We start from the raw sequence: 16,922 nt of genomic DNA on the forward strand, positions 1-16,922 counted from the left end.
CATCTTATTAAAGATCTTTAATTCCTCTTTTGTTTGGAATTTCTTCCTTTACTCCTTCTAGGGATTTAAATATCAGAAGCAAATTGTCCACCCTACCCCCACAGCTGTCTGCCATCCCCACCCCCAACTCTACACTTCCTCCTGTCACCATATTTAAAGTGGGGGCAGGGAGCCTTTATTCTAAACCCAGTGCAATTCTCTCAGCTCTTTCCTAATCCCTCCACCTGTGAGATAATTGCTGGCATTTAGGGAAAAAAAACTCAATAGTAATCACAGACTTGCTCACAAAGACACAAAAAGAGGCAGATAAAATAGCAGAAAGAAAAAAATCACAAGCCCAGAATTATCCACACTCTGACATCCATTCCAAGAGTACAATGGGCCAACCTCTTGCTACAAGAGAAAAAAAGCACAGCTTTACAGGAAGGGGCTTCATTTCAGAATATCATGGAGGTAATGGTTCCTATGCATACAAGAGATTAAGATACATCTACAAACTGAAAGGAGTTGCCATCAATTAACTGTTCACAAGTCAGTCACAAAAAATAAGCAGGCCTATCAAACATGTACTCCTATTATTGTCTTAATGCAACAAGAAAATTATCTTAATCAAAAGTGTCCCTTTTTAGATGATAAAGAGGAAAAAAAAAATACTGAGATATTTTTATCCAGTGATCACAATAAAACAAAATCCTATTGAATCAGGCATTTGGCCCCACTCCTTCAACTCAAGCTAAGATCCCAATCACTTTTGGGTTATGGATGCAAGATAGAGGTTACATCCCTTAAAACAAGAACTACAACAAAAATCTATGTATAACAAATAGGTTTGGTATACATAAAGGCAAATAGTTTAAAATATTTAAAATACAACAAAATACTTTTACTAAAGTCTTATACACTTCCTTTCCATTCATTTTATTCCTTGAAATTTGCTATAACACAGTGTGTCTCAAATTTACCTGATCATAGAATAATTTAGAGCTGCAGGTCCTACAGTTCTGAGGCAGGAACTAGAGTCTGTAGTTTCACAAGTTCCCTGGGTGATTCTCATGAATTTGAGAAACAATAATATAACTCTGAAGAGTTTTGTTTAATACAAAATACACATACAGGCTGAGCGCAGTGGCTCATGCCTGTATTCCCAGCACTTTGGGAGACTGAGGTGGGCGGATCAACTTAGGTCAAGAGTTCAAGACCAGCCTGGCCAACAGGGTCTCTACTAAAAATACAAAAATTAGCTGGGTGTGGTGGTAAGCACCTGTAATCACAGCTACTCAGGAGGCTGAGGCAGAAGAATTTCTTGAACCCGAGAGGCAAAGGTTGCAGTGAGCTAAGATCACGCCACTGCACTCCAGCCTGGGCGACAGAGCAAGACTCTGTCTTAAAAAATAAAAAAAAGAAAGAAAGAAAGAAAAATACACAAAATACACATACATGTGTGTTACAGAAAAAGGAATGGGAAGTGATTCTCTATCTCATAGAAACCATACTTGCCTTTGTTTGAATGAAGGTGAGCTGAAGAAAGCTAATAGGCATGACACAAGATCAGAACACAGAAGAACAGAACACAACTCATCCACTGGGGCAGAGACTGTCACTGTAGTTACCAGGCCCCTTACCCTGTTCTCCTGAGCACAGAGATAAATTGCATTTCCCAACCTCCTTTGCAATTGGATGGGATTATGTGACTGAGTCCTGGCCAATCATAGGTAATGCACACTATGTCCAGGAATGGCCCTTTTGGAAAAATCCTCCAAGCTCGCTCTCTCTTCCTCTGCCAGTAGACTGTAAAGAAGGACAAGGCTCCAGAAAATGACAAAGCTACAGGACGGAAGGTGTCTTGGTGCCTGAATGACTGTGTGGAGTAGAGATCCGCCACTTCACCACCCACCAATCTGTACTGCAACCTGGAATGTGAGAAAATTTTGTTAGTATTAAGCCACTGCGATTTGGGAACTGTCATAGCAGTTAGCCTGCCCTCGAGGACTAATATACATTGCTACTTCCCTGTTTTTCCTCGCCATTTTCAACCCACTCTTCTGGATTTTAGGATGAAGTAAACACAGACTAACAAAGAAGCAAGCCAAAAGTCGCTACCACTGCAATGTCAACATGCTATCTCAACACTATAGGAAACAAACTACTTGCACCCAGAAAAGGTCTTTCATATTTTAAGTGGCATTTGGCAAAGACAAAGCCCAAGACACAAGAAAAAAAAAAATGAATTGCTTTTGGAATTCATTATATAGGGGTTTTCTTCCTACTCTATTGTGAGCTGCTCAAGAACAAAGACTGATTTTTACCCATTTTGTGTATCTCTTGTGCTCAATACTTGTTAAATTCAATTACACTTTATTGTTACTGTCGAGAGGGAAGGGAATATATTTATTAAAACCATAACGAGAGCTAGACATCTTTTTAGGCACTTAATATGTGCTAGCTTATATACTTCTCAATTTTACCAAAAGTAAAATAATGTATTATTTATAATACATATGTAATATTATTTATATGAATTAAAAATATATTAGAATAATGTATTAGCAACCCCATTTTACAGAAGAGAAAACAGGTTCAGTGAATTTAATTGAAATGATGGTATCGCATGTAGTGTCAGCTCAGGCTTTTGGGGTCAGACAAAATTCAGTTTATCTTGGTTCTGCTGCTAGCTCTGTAACCAGCTTTGTAACCTTGGGCCTCTGTTTTTTTTGCCTGTGAAAATGCGGATAACGCCATGTAATTATTCAGAAATTTATTTAAACTGATATGAGAAATAAAGTTTTTTTTAAAAAAAACTTTTCTTTAAAGAAAGGCAGAGGTAAAAGTAGGGAAACTTGAGGATTATTTCAGACAAGCTAAACCATTTCTAAGAAAGAAGTAGTGCTGGTTCTCCAAAACAAACTGTCAAGCAAGAAACAACAGAAGAGCCAGTAAACGGGAATGCAGCCACTCATCTCCAGGGAGAACAGACATGTCTCTGCCCACTAAACAGATGAAACAAGCAAAAAAGTGCACCAAAGTCTTCCAACTGTTAGGATGGCCAGAAAGGGCATAAGGGATGCAAGAGAGAAAGTAAGCCTGTGAATCCTCAAATGTATTTTTTTCCTATAATTTTTGGAGGGAAGCCGGCTAAAAACAGGAAGATATCTGGAATGTTGACAAAAGTCAATATTCTCCACAAATTACTCCGACCTTGCCTAGGCAGTGACCTTCACACCACCACTGGTTTAATGGCATTTATTTCTACAGTAGCTGATTTCACTATTAAACAGAGATGCAGCACACAGGATAATAGAACTAAATCACTCTTGTAAATATTTAATATCATTGCCTTTCTTTTTTCCTTTTAACAAATCACTATCAAAGGCTGAGCACACAGCAGAAAACACACTTATTTATTCTATCCTGGAAAAAAAGCTTAGTGCTCATGCATTTTATCTATCTACTTCTCCAAATGACTTTGACACTTGAGAGCCCTTGTGATCAAAACAGTCTGAAGGGAGGCAATTTTGCAACAATTTAAGAACCGATTTCCTGCACCCATCAACATCCCCCAAGACTGCCTCACGGACGGGCACTAAACTTAACCCATCAGATGCATGGTACAACCCTGAAAAAATTGTTTTTTAAAAAGAAAACCCAGAAATGATACTGGGTTTAAAGATAAATACACTCTCATTTGGAAAAAAAAAAAGTTTCTTTTTAGTTGAAAAAATTACAAATAAAATGACAACCACTTTTAAAGGAATAAAGGCAGTGCAAACAACTATTAAGCAACAGTTTGGAAATCAGTCCCTAGTGAATATCATCACAGCTCATCTTTATTGCACTCAACATGCATCCACACTGTTATAAATAGTCAACATGGGACAGCAAGAAAGAAAAAGTTATGGGTATAAAAGCTTTTTAAAAGTCAACTGGTATCACCATCCTACTTCAGCCAAGACAAAGCCATCAACAAAGCAAGTACGTAAGTGGTACAAAGCATCATAAAATAGTCAGCTTACTGACAACTTTGAAAGCTGGAGTCACATCGGTTCCCAGGAAGACGAGTAATTTAAGAGATAACCTTTTTTAGAAAGTTTGCACACTGAAACTTCCAGAATCTTCCTTATATGGCATTATCAACAATGATCTCAGCAGCCTATGAATGATCTATAACAAATACCATCAACAGTGAAGATGGGCAGGACTTAGAGGCAACTTGGTGGGAGGAGAAAGAAAACAACATCTGAAGTCAGAAAGTCTGGTCTAAGCCCCAATTGTGCTACAAATTTTCCGTGCAGTGACAAACACATCACTCATGCCCTCTCAGCATGTTCTGTCATCCACAAAATCACTGTGGAATGAACTAAAGGAATTCAAAGTCCCCTTCGAGCTCCGAAATTATATGCTTCTAAGATTTGAGGAAGCAAATCAGCATTTTTTAAAAGTAACTCAACCAAATGTCTTTGTTTTCTTCTCGGCTCATATAGTTCCATCAAGTAATATAAGGAATCCTATAGCTCTTTGTGTGCACAAAAAAAGCAGACACATCTATCAAAAATCTAAGAACGAACAGGTTTTATGAGGATTACTATTTTTAGTGTGGGAGGCTCATAAGCAGAAGTGTCCAATCTTTTGACTTTCCTTGGCTACATTGGAAGAGGAAGAATTGACTTGGGTCACACATGAAATACACTAACGTTAATGATTTTTGCTGTGCTTAGAAAAAAAAATTCACACACACAAAAATCTCATAATGTTTTAAGAAAGTTTAAGAATTTGTGTTGGATTGCATTCAAAGCCATCCTGGGCCGTGTGCAGCCTGCAGACCGGGGGTTGGACAAACTTGTTCTAAAGGAAGAGACTAATGATTCCCTCTTGCAATGGAGGTACACAAAGACCCTCTCTACTGAAAACATAATGGGATCTCAGGAAGGCTTGGCAAGGCTGGCCCTGTTGCAGAATTCTCCTAAGAAGTTACTTAACTCATCAAGTATTATACTAAGTTGTTTCTACAATGGGGCAGGCACTGTTACAGGCACTGGATATACCAAGACAAACAAAATCAGATACTGCCTCTAATTTTATGGTGCTTGTAGTCTCATGAACTGCTTATTATTTAACATTGTGTAGTACTATTTTAATTTGCACAGCACTTTCACCTGCATTGTATCAATTATTAGCCAGAACAAACCTACCAAGTAGGCATTTTACAGGTAAAAATACAGATGGTCAAAAAGATTGAATAATATGTTCAAAGTTCCCAGACTTAATGAGTGATGCTGATATTGACAAGATATATTTATGATAATTAATGTTTGTTGTTAATGTTTAAGATAACTAAACTAATGCTTATATATGTTAGCTAAGCTCTACCATAAGCCTTTAATATTACTGTCTCAATAGGTCCTCTCAGCAGCCTTATGAAGTATGTAGTATTCTTGCCCCGTTTTGCTTATTAGGATAATGAAGCTTAACAAGGTTGTATAGCTTGTGAGGGTCAAACACTACCATCAGTACTCTAACCCACCATATTTTATTCCCCAGCATTCTGAATTAGGTCCTCACATATGCCTCACTGTTCTATTTGTTCCATAATGCTGACCCTAGGTTAGAATTATTCACACCTGGAGATCTAGTATTCCAGGTTCAGTTGTCACACGGCTCAATTAGTTTAGAACTGCGGAACCTCACTCATGACAATTTGGGCCAAGGCATTTGTAAAGACTCATTATTGGTCACTTGGGGAAACAAGGGAGTGTATGCCTGGCTCAGCAAACTACATCTCCAAGACCAGATAAATAGCTCCAGGCAAATGGTGTACTACAGACGGATCAATGGCTGCCACTTCATACTGAACAGACAGCACATAAATAGGACAAAGTCCTCAGCTGTGCACTGAGACAGCCCACAAAATCCTTAGCTGAGCCAATGACTTCTAAACAAGTAATTCCTACCAGAAAGCAATTCCTTCACCTACATGTTCACTGTCTGGAAAAAAAAAAAAAGTCATTCATAACCAGACTCTCAGGATGAATGACATTAGACAGACAGTAGAGAAACAACCATGATGACTGTTGACCTGCTCCAAATTTGAAAGCAAATAAGACTAAAGTTCCTAGTAGTTTTCTCATGTTATGCTGAGATCAGCTCTTCCTAGCGTTAAGCAGCCATTCTCAGAAGTATTGTTTACGCACACTATATGGATATCTGTTTAAGTACTCAGGTAATACAAACTGGAAGTGTTCTAACCAGACTAGTATCTTTAAAACTGCAGTTGTTTTAACATCTGTGGTGTGTCTTTTACCAGGAAGCAGTAATTTCCCTATTTAAATGAACCCTTCCAAAAAAACTATTCCCAACCAAAACAGAAAATGTAGTTAAAAGGATTCTTGAGTTAAGCCAAGCCAAAAGCTTCCTTCAAATTTTACAGTCATTAAGCCTTATAATATTAGCTTTGGTAGCTACTTTAAAATTACTGTCCAAAGTTTTTTTAACTGAACACTAACTAGTTCTAATTCTAGCTATTTTCATCCAAAATGAAAATCATAGAAAAGGGTTTCATGTCAAATAAATTTTGGTAACTTTGAAAGGTACATTTTCCTTCTCAGAGGTTTGTAATTTGCCTTGTCAAAACAAAGGCTCTGAGAAGTCCCGCAGTCAATAAACCTGCTTAATTTAAAACTATGTTTTCAGAACTTACTTTTTCCAGTTTTTTTTTCCTTGAAATATTATTAGCATTTCTAAACATTGAGTACACATGGACACCAAGAAGGTAACAAGACACCAGGAACTACTTGAGGGTGGAGGATGGAGGGTGGGAGGAGGAAGAGGATGGAAAAACTACCTATCGGGTACAATACTTATTACCTGGGTGATAAAATAATCTAGATACCAAACCCCTATGGTACACAATTTACTATATAACCAATCTGCACATATACCCCCAAACCTAAAGAAAAAGTTAAAAAAATAAACATTATTAGCATTTCTCAAAATTTTTTTGGAAGATGACAATCTGGCTGAACGTGCTATATAATACCAGGTTCTACAAGACGACAAAACTTCCTCAAATTCACCCAGATTTCTATTTTTCCTTGGGCCTATTTTGAAACCATATAATGCATTGTTTTTAAAGAAACAGAACATTTAAAACTTCCCCAGTTAATACACAAATAGGTTTAATAAGTCTAGGTTTAATAAGCAAGAAGCTAATATTTGATTGAGTTTCACAGTCCTTTCATCAACTTCATAACACACAAGTCATTATAGGTAAAATATTGGACCACAAACCTCATATTATCAAGTTCAGGTTCAGAGATATCACTAATAATAGAAGAGCGTGTTGTTCAATGCATATTTGCCATTTAGCAATTATTACCAGCAACAAGGAACAACAGATTATAGTAACAAATTTATTTCAAATATTTCAAGAAAATGGATTGAGAGACTTTTCTATATTTCTTTATTGTTTGAAAGACTTTTATTTGGAGAGAAGTATAATAGACACGCACAAACACACACACACAATAGTATTTGAGGTTTGAGATTTATTTTTGTATAGTATCAAGCCAATGTACTGACTCTCGTTTCAATAACAGATCTGCAGGCATTTGCGAGGCATAGTCCTTAGCTTATCTTTAAGTAAATATTTTGATTGTCAGGCAGCTCATTGCAAATAAGGTTCTTTTCGAAACTCAGATCTGATGCATCCAAGCTCACTTGCACATCATTCATTTAATAACCTGTGTCTGTGCCAGAATATAAAATCATCCTAAGGAAGTCAAAGTACAGAGAAAAGCAGGCTTTGCAGGGGTTTCATTTAAAAGGGCTGCAGAGCATGGGGGACCCAGTTCTCTTTCAGTTCTATGGTCTTTACTATGCTACATTACCATAAAGCTTAGGAAATGAGCTATTACACAACATCATCCCTCCTAACCGCTATCACAGAAAATCACACACTCACAGAACAGCATTAATTGTCAGAATTAGCAACCATTTAAAAGGCAGCTGTTCTTTCACTCTTAAATAGGCTCCAAATTTCAATTTTCTCCCTGCATTGGCCGCTCCATCTATTGCTCTTACACATGCACACACATGCATGCACACGCACACAACGTCTCTTCAAATTTTTTAAATTCTCTATATTTAAAAAAAAAAAAAAAAAACAAGAAAATGTTATTAAGCAACATTTTCATCCCAATACTTGCCATCGTTGTTACAACCGGCTGGAAAGCTTCCAACCTGCACGGAAGCACTTTTCAAAGCTCCAGGTGGAAGGTCTCTGTTTTGTGTGGGTTGGGGGAAAAAAAGAGCAGTATCTCTTTAAGAGTCAACAGTAAATTAACTTGCCCAAAAGACTGAAATAATTAGCAGTTAGTAGCTTATTAAAAGGATGGCAAAGGCCAAGCTGCCATCTGGGATCTCCAGTTTCTTGTGATTGTTATTATGTCAAGATGTGCAAGTTGCATTAGGTTTCATGTCATCGCGCCTGCCCTTGCTTTACATGTAAATTTTAATGAAAGATGCAGCACTTTTACAATCAGATGTCTATCAAAAAGTGCCATTAGTCTGGCTTTTTACAAAGCATATGGTCTTTTCCACCTCTGTTATTCTGCTTACCACTAAATGCCTTAGGAAAAAAAAAAGAGAAAAACTCAATAATATCAATTAGATATTCTCTTTGTATAGAGGGAAACCTGTGCTTAATCAAAACCAGGGCAAAGCTACCTCACAAGAGGACAATATTTTTGCTTCTATTTACACACAGTGAAAAACCACACTGCCTGGGTGTCTCACAAGGTTAATTCTTCTTAAAGAAAGTTAAGCAACCTAGAGCCTGCCTACTGATTATTACACGGATAAACACAATTTTGGATTGAGTGGGGAAAATACATGTATTTATTAAAGATAAACGGCAATTTTTAAAAAAATAAATCAGTCAATAAAGAAAAATGGCAGAAATGGTCACAACGGAACCTTATAGTGATGGGCATGTTCTATTTCTTGATTTGGATGATATCTACATAGGTATACACAGGTTAAAAAAAAAAACCTTCAAGCTGTATGCTTAAGAGCATGCCTTTTATACACTTTGCACTGTGTATGCTATCCCCAGTAAGCAAATAAATGACAAGCAAATAAAAAATTCCCTATTTGTTCACACACAAAGCACATTTTCTTTTCTGATTCTGATAATGTAAAGCGTGGGTGATCTGGCTAAATGATTACCTAACAATTTCCCTTTAAAATAAAAAATTAATTTAAAAACTGCATATATAAAAATACATTTAAAACAGTGCATTTAAGACTTTTTACTTGAAGAGAGGTGTTTGTTACATCTGAAAGCTATTTTCAAACTCCCATTGACTGTGAGCAAGGTGTCAGAGGGCTGGGTCTATGTTTGCTCAGTTTCTGTGTACTCAGTACCTAGCATATCGCTGGCTCTCCACCAATATTTGTTGAATGCCAAATAAGCATTGCTTTTCTAATATTATAGCAGAGGATCTGCTAAATTCTGATACATGTCACCCTGCAATCTATTATTTTCAGTACACCTACAAATGGCAACTACATATAAAAACACAATATACCAGTATAAGCCTATTAATATGTATTTGCACAAATTGTACCTATACTCAGATATACACTGCCCTACACAACTAAGAAACAGACGATGGCATGTACAAGCCTAAGCACATGGGGAAATGTACTGTGCTTGTTCTCTCATTAAATGTCTTTCCATCAGACTATTCTTTCAAAGTCTTTGCAAATGAGATGTATCTTAAAGACAACACAATTCCAAACATTCTTTGCCTGTAGGCAAAGAATCAAAGTCAGATTTATGTGTGTATACATATTGATCTACAGTTGAAAATCATATATCTTCTAAGGTTAACCAACTCAACTGGATAAGCAAAGGATAGATCATTCATACCTTAGAGGAGAAAGTGTTTTATGACATATATACCAGACATAAAAAAATCTATAAGTAATCAATAAATCCAAATTGATCATTGAGGAGGAGGAAACAGACATGTTGTTTCAAAATCTGAGAAATAATTTCTTTTATGTATTATCAATTGGAATTTAATTAAAACACTCTATTGATACATTGTACATTTTATTAATAAATCTTCTGTTCACATCAACACTTTTTTGAATGCTCCAAGAAACATCCATGCAAAAAATGTCTGGTGTCCAGTGAAAATTTCTAAACAAGAAAAAAACACACTTTTCATATTTTTCAAGCACCATCTCAAAGACATCCCTGCCAAAAATACAGAGCTGCTAAAATCAAGCAATTTACTTTTTATGTTTAAAATAAATCTATTTTCCCCCACAGACTTTCAAAACATTAGAAGAAGAAAACATACATGGAAAACAGGCTTCTTCAAAAAACAAAGCGATTTTATATTCATTGTCAAGAGGACAAATCAGTGGTGGATGAGAAACAGATGAGACAAGAGATGGAAATGTAATACTGCCCCTATTTTATTATAATTAGATATTTATAGAGCACAGATGAGTTTATTTTCATAATTAGTAGCTGGCATTAGTAAATGAATTTGCATACACAGTTGGCTATCAAGGCAGTAACTTATTTTCAGGGCTCTCGAGTCCCAGCAGGGACAAGACGGGGTTCAACTCCTCAAATCAGCTTTCTTAATGTTATTACCAGTAAAATGCAATCTACATGAAATCATGTTCAAATTCATGTAGCTTGATTATCCCTTTCCAGTTTGGCCAGTGTTGATTAGCTCAGCATTAGAAGGCCAGTGATCAAATCTACATGGGAAAAATACACATAAACAAATCAAAAGGGCTTTCTAAACTCTAAAAGACTAGGATAGATCTTAGGGTCAACACTATCTAATCCAGTGAATACAAAACTCTGTAGAGCAAAAGGAAAAAGAAACGAAATCCCCCTGCTGCCCCGGCTGTCCTAAAGGTTTAAAAATCAGTTCTTGATCATTGTTGATGTCAGATACCTCTCTCCCAGGTCATTCTCTGCATTCTCCATACCCTCCCCACACTTTCCCACACCACTCTACAAAAGCAACTTTACCCAACACAGACCAGCCTCTCTGAAGGTAGTGCCAAGGGTAGGAAGGATTCCTGGTAACTGATCACAGCAATGGTCAAACAGAAAATTAATCAAACTACCTCCCACTACTGACATCCAGTAAGAAATTTTGAAGGCATCTTTTTCTCCTCCCTTATTCTCAAACCAAAGGTAAAAAACTTACGGCTCATGCACCAAATCATCTGGCACGCAGGTACACACCTGTGTGTGTGTTCATACGTACGTATAGAGGAGAAGATACCTTGAGATGACATTTTTATCATGTCCACTTCTGGCTTTTCTTGAGCATCTGGCGACTGTGCCTGCATCCCTGCGTGGCAGCAATCAGCTGGAGCAGAGTGGAGGCTGCTGCCTTTGATGGCACTTGCGCTCTCCAGTTTGCCATGATTCCCACCATGACCTATTGCTTCTCTTACCCTAGGATGCTATTTATCCCCAGGTCTACTTCAAAATACTGGTCAGGACCCTGCTGGCTTTTGGGTCTGTGACCCCTGCCCTGAGTTGTTTCAAGGGAAGGTATTTGGTAACCTCATCCAGAATGGGCAATCCCTAAATGGACTATAAGAGGGGGAAGAAGGCCAAAATATACTCTCAACACTTAAATGGGGGGCTTTCAAAACAGCTGACCAAGGCTAGTTGCTGAAGTCCTCTGTGTGAGCCACTTCTAGGTAAGTTTGCACTTGTTTTTGGCCATGTCCTGCCCAACGGCCTCCTGAACAGAGTGGTTTTTGTTATAGCCTACCCACCCTGCTCAGTTCTGTAGATTTAACTTGACAATTCTTTCCATTATGGATTTACTACTTCATCAATCAGCTTTAAAAGAATGACAACATCTGAGGTATATTCCTTCTTTTCTCTGACAAATGTCTAAGAATAAATTCAAGACCTCTCCCACGTTTATTCTGGTGTAATCTATAAAATTTTCCCTCTGACACTTGCACACAGAGGGCCAGAGAAGGCCTTAGTGAGGAGGGAACTGGAGCCAGAACACGTGGTCTCACTTCATGACCCATTGGGGCTCCTTTGCTCAGCGATTTGGGGTCATGAGGGTTGTGATAAGGAACACATGTTAGTAAGTAGAGTGATTTCATTACTAATGTCAGCATTGAAAATCTAATCCTGTCCATCTCCCTTCCCCCCATATCTAAAATCAGTTGTTTAGTTCAGTTAAACCATTACTTAATTTTGTAAGCATTCATTAAGTACAGCTCTGGCCCTAGTACTGAGTTTGTGTAGAATGAGTGACAGAGAGAGCAAAGACACAGGTCTTGGTCTTTCGTGGGACAGGTTGTGGGGAGTGGATTGAAACACATGAGTAAATGTGACTCAAGGCAGCTTGGCATAGTTACCTTATAACACAGCACAAAGTCTGGCAGACCTAGGAGCCTTGGATCTTCAAGGATAAGAGGGAGAAGCATGTTCAAGGACATTCAAGAAAGAGAGTAGGAGAGCTTGAGCAAAAGTCCGAAGGCAGGAGAACACAGTGTGGATGCAAGCAGAGTGACTTGGGGACTTTGGGAGATGGGGGAGCTGGCAGGGGTGATGGTGGGTAGAGGGGGTATGCCCACTGAAAATAAAGCAGGGAAGGCATCTTGACAATTATACAACAAGAATCTACTTAAAACTTTGGAACAGATGAGCTACATGACCCGATTTAATTTTAATTTTGCTTTATTTTCACTTTCAGGAAGATAAACGACAGCAGAATAAGAGGATTAGAGATTCTGAGTCCTTTTTGCATGGAACACACTATACCAGACACATCTGGATGTTAACAAATGAATACGTTTGTCTTCAACATATGTGCAATCTAGTAGAGGGGAGTGGTCCAATTCCCAATTAACTTCCATATAAATTATTAGAGAGGTACATGGAGGAAAAGCCCAACTCTGAATGGAGCATTCAAGGAAAATGTCACATAAGAAATGAAATATATGTATTTTTCAACAGGCAGAAAAAAGGGGATGAGGGACTGTTAGAAGGTAGAGAAACAGAATAGCAAAGGTAAGAAATGAGGAAATTTTAGAGAGGTTATTTGGTATTTCACTTGGCTGGAGCAGCAATTTTATAGCTAAACTTAACAGAGGAGCAGGATAAAGGTAAACAGGACCACATAAGGGAAGGCTTTGAAAGTGGGATAACTAATCCTCTACTCCATTTGGTGGGTGGCAGAGTTTAAGCAATTCTCAACCACTGAATAGACTGGAAGAGAATAGAGGCAGAAAGACTAATTAGGAGAGGGCAATAATTGAGTAAGTGCTAAGTGGAAACTGATCCAGGGAGCTGACAGTAGAGATGCAAGAGCCTTTCCGGAGGAGAGTCTCAACAAGCTCTCTCTCTATCAATTGCCTGGGAGTAGGGAGGTTCAGGAAGGAGAATGATAGAAAGTAATTCCTGGGTTTCACACCCGGTGATAAGGCGAGTGGGAACTGCATTAACAAATGGGGAGACATCATAAAGGGAAGCTGGTTTGTGGGCAGATGATATGAAGGTTGACTTTGAGCCTACTGAAGTGCCTCCCTTAGTGGGGCATTTACACAGACGTATGTTACAGAGAATGCAAGGTGGTAGGCTGGAACTTACGACAGGTCAGTGCAGAGAGGTAGCTAGAAGGCTTAAACATGGAGGTCACCCTTGTATCAGGGAGAGGCAGTGTAGAGTAGGGGTTAGGGGCACAGATTCTGGGTTCGATTCTCACTTAGTAGTCATCAATTTATGTTATCTGACTCTGAGCCTTATTGTTCTTATCCATAAAACAAGAATAATGCCACCACCTACCTCACACACGAGTTATGAGCGTTAAGTGTGACAAGCCCATTAACCATATAGCACAATGGCTGGTACATGACGAGTACTCCGTAAGTGTTAACAGCTTCTAGTAGTGGTAGTAGCAATGACTCAGAGAAAGAAGATACTCACATGCAAAATCTAAAAAACACTCAAAACATCTATTTTATGGGATGTTGTAGGGGATTAGGGAAAGACAAGGAGACAGAGACTGACTCTAATGTGTTGCCATTGAGAGAAGAGGCAACAGTGCCACATGCATCAGAAAAGTTGAGTCCTAGGCAGATTGGTGGCTGTGCCTCTGAGGTCACCGGTGCCTTCCACTGAGTAGCGTCAGTGGAGAGGTGGAGATACAGCCAGATGTAGCCCTTTAATCATTTATTCCTCTTCCTCTCCCCGCTTTTCCACCTACCTCCTTTCAAAAGATACCAACTTAGCAATGGGGTAAGGGTTCCCCATGACAGATTTCTGAGAATGAAGCCACCTGGAATTTGCATAAAAGGAACAGGCAATCAACCAACCCTAAAGTGGAAAGGACTGAACTGCTTCCAAGGCAACCATACATAACTTTTCAAAGACCCAGAAAAGCTCAAATAAGAGATAGCCAGCTCACAGACTAAAACTCAAATAAAGAGATAGCCAGCTCACAGACGCGTCATTGAATCCATGCTTTCAATAACTTGTCAGCCCCTTCTTTCTTCAACACCCTCATGGCATAAAACACATTTCCTACTTCTGTTACTTGCCAGTCTTTGAAGGAAGAGACAGCACACATACTCATTGACATAGGGGCTGCAGAGTGAAGGAGGAAGCAGGGAAGACTAGATGGAGACACATATTTATAATTTATCAGTTAACCTCTCCCTTCACTCCTGAACAACTAATCCAATTTGAGCTGGTGAGCCAGGTTCTCTAGGCTTGGGTCTCTGAGAGCTTTGATTAGAAATGGATGCGTTACCCAAAGGTGTGATACGATGAAAGGCATGTCAGAGTGCTGGCACAAGCTCGCGCGCTCAGCCTCTCTCTTTTTCTCTGCCCACCTGGCAAAAGGCTGGCTTTGTAAGTAAAAATCCTACATTACCTCTTTCTCCTCTTCCTCCTGACTGTATAACACAGTTTCATTCCTGTGTTCTTTTACACCCTCCCAGTCCCACCCTTCTGAGCTCATCACCCCAACAGAAAATTCCAAATCCCACATATACATGAAATATAACACAGGAAAAAAAGATAAATAAATAAATATCGCCCCTCGCAATTCCACATTAAATAAAATTTCAGGCAATTCACCAATACTCTCCCTTTCTCGTCTACCATCCTTCCCCCACCAATGTCATCCCCAAATTCAGTTATTTCAAGTAATAGCAATAATGATGCATAATTTCATACTTCCCCTGTTCCCTCAATATATTTACTAGGAGGGGATCTTAGAACACCCTGCATGGAAGTAACATGTATCTTCCCCACACTGCGTAACCACTTTCAGAGTCCCCCATTCCTGCTAGAAAGAGTACAAGATCATGCAGAAGGCGCGCCCTCAGTTTAGAGGGAGGCAGGCCAATACAGAATCATCCCCAAACACTGAACATGAAGTGCACTGAAGGGAAATGATAGCATTGGCTTTTTATTTTTATTCTTATTTTTCTGTTGTTGTTAAAAGCATTAATTTATAATCTGGACTGTATTCAGAATCAACAATCCTAATTTACAATCTGGACTGCATTCAGAATCGACAATCCTCTTGGATGCAAGAATATTTCAAAACACAGATTGATAGTTATAATGATAAAAGTAAAGTGAGCTCTACCTTTACTTCTACCTACAGAAATGAAGGTCCAAGTAAGTAGAGGAAGCATGGTGTCCACCATGGAGGCGGCAAGAGAGAGAGAGAGAGAGACAGAGAGAGAGCAAGAAGAGTCAAACATCAGCACACTGCAGACACACAAAGAGACGTAAAACACACAAAACAAAAACTCCCAACAGTAAAGGCAGTAGCATTGCAACATCCTGAGGAGGCAGTGCAAAACAAACATACAACGTGGAAGTTTAAACAAGCAGTAAACGCTGTGACCAGCAAGGCTGCTCCCTCAGCTTCATGTTCAAGCTCCATCCCATTCATTTCTTCTCAGTCCCACCCTCAGAAACATGCAAAAAGCACTGCACAGCCACATATACATGAAATTGCATGCACTTAATGTAAAAATGATTAGGGAACATCTCAGATAGGTTCTCCTGTATTTTCCTAACATTAATATGAGTTATGAAGACCAAGAGTATAACATACACATATAGGTGGTGTACACATATGTAAATATTTCCACACATATTTATGGGCATCAAAAACAAATAAATAAGATTCAGTGGAAACCAGACAGAAACCTCCTTTTTTTCATGTTGAAGGAACAAGGAAAAGGAAAGGGGTACTGGTGAGAAGAAGAGTATCAGTTTTTTAGGTAATCATCAAATGGGTGAGAACAGATAAGGCGATAGGAAATGAAAAAGAATGAAAGGAAGAGGAATGCAGTCAAAGGACCGCCTTAAAAACAGATTAAACTTCAAGTTGCAACTTAAAATATTAGTAGCACCAGTCACCCAGAAGAATTCTGCATCCTTTCTTGAAAACCTCTTGAAAGAGGAATTCACAACATCCATGTCTGTCATTATTTCTTTCTCTCTTTCTAGAAGGTACCAGACTTATTCCCCCAGAGCATGGTTGTATTTGAAGCTCTGTGTTGTGCATAAGGAATATAATATAGACTGTCCAAATGTTTTTTATACCAGTGTTGGGATTTACCTTTCAAGATGTCCATGCTGCATCAGTGTGTCTGCAATAAGCTAAATCAAAATCAAGGAAGTCCCCATCAGCTTATCCCACCTGCCACACTCTGTCCTATGATGTGATGCACTCAGTTCTCCAGGCTACTATAAAGCTTGGAGGACTCCTGAAGGGCACCTGGGAGCATAAGGCTAAAGATTGTAGGAGGGGAAAAAATAATGTAGGAGGAGGTTATTGGGACTCTAAGAGTCTACTTTTGCCGGTGTAACTTGTCACCAAAGTTGAGTC

General features: G+C 38.7%; 1 protein-coding gene across 3 annotated transcripts in view; it reads right to left on the reverse strand.

Moving 5' to 3' along the window:
- Positions 1-16,922, reverse strand: part of NRXN3 (neurexin 3) — a 1,617,581-nt gene that overhangs the window by 1,544,388 nt on the left and 56,271 nt on the right. Inside the window, exon 4 of one of the 3 annotated variants that reach the window (XM_031935747.1) lies at positions 15,666-15,677. The exons of the other annotated variants lie outside the window; for them this stretch is intronic. Within the exon in view, the coding sequence (XP_031791607.1) occupies positions 15,666-15,677 (12 nt within the window). The remainder of the gene's footprint in view (positions 1-15,665; positions 15,678-16,922) is intronic. 3 annotated transcript variants of the gene reach the window in all.

Source organism: Piliocolobus tephrosceles, chromosome 6 (genome assembly GCF_002776525.5).
Source record: "Piliocolobus tephrosceles isolate RC106 chromosome 6, ASM277652v3, whole genome shotgun sequence".
In the NCBI taxonomy this organism is placed as follows: Eukaryota; Metazoa; Chordata; class Mammalia; order Primates; family Cercopithecidae; genus Piliocolobus; species Piliocolobus tephrosceles.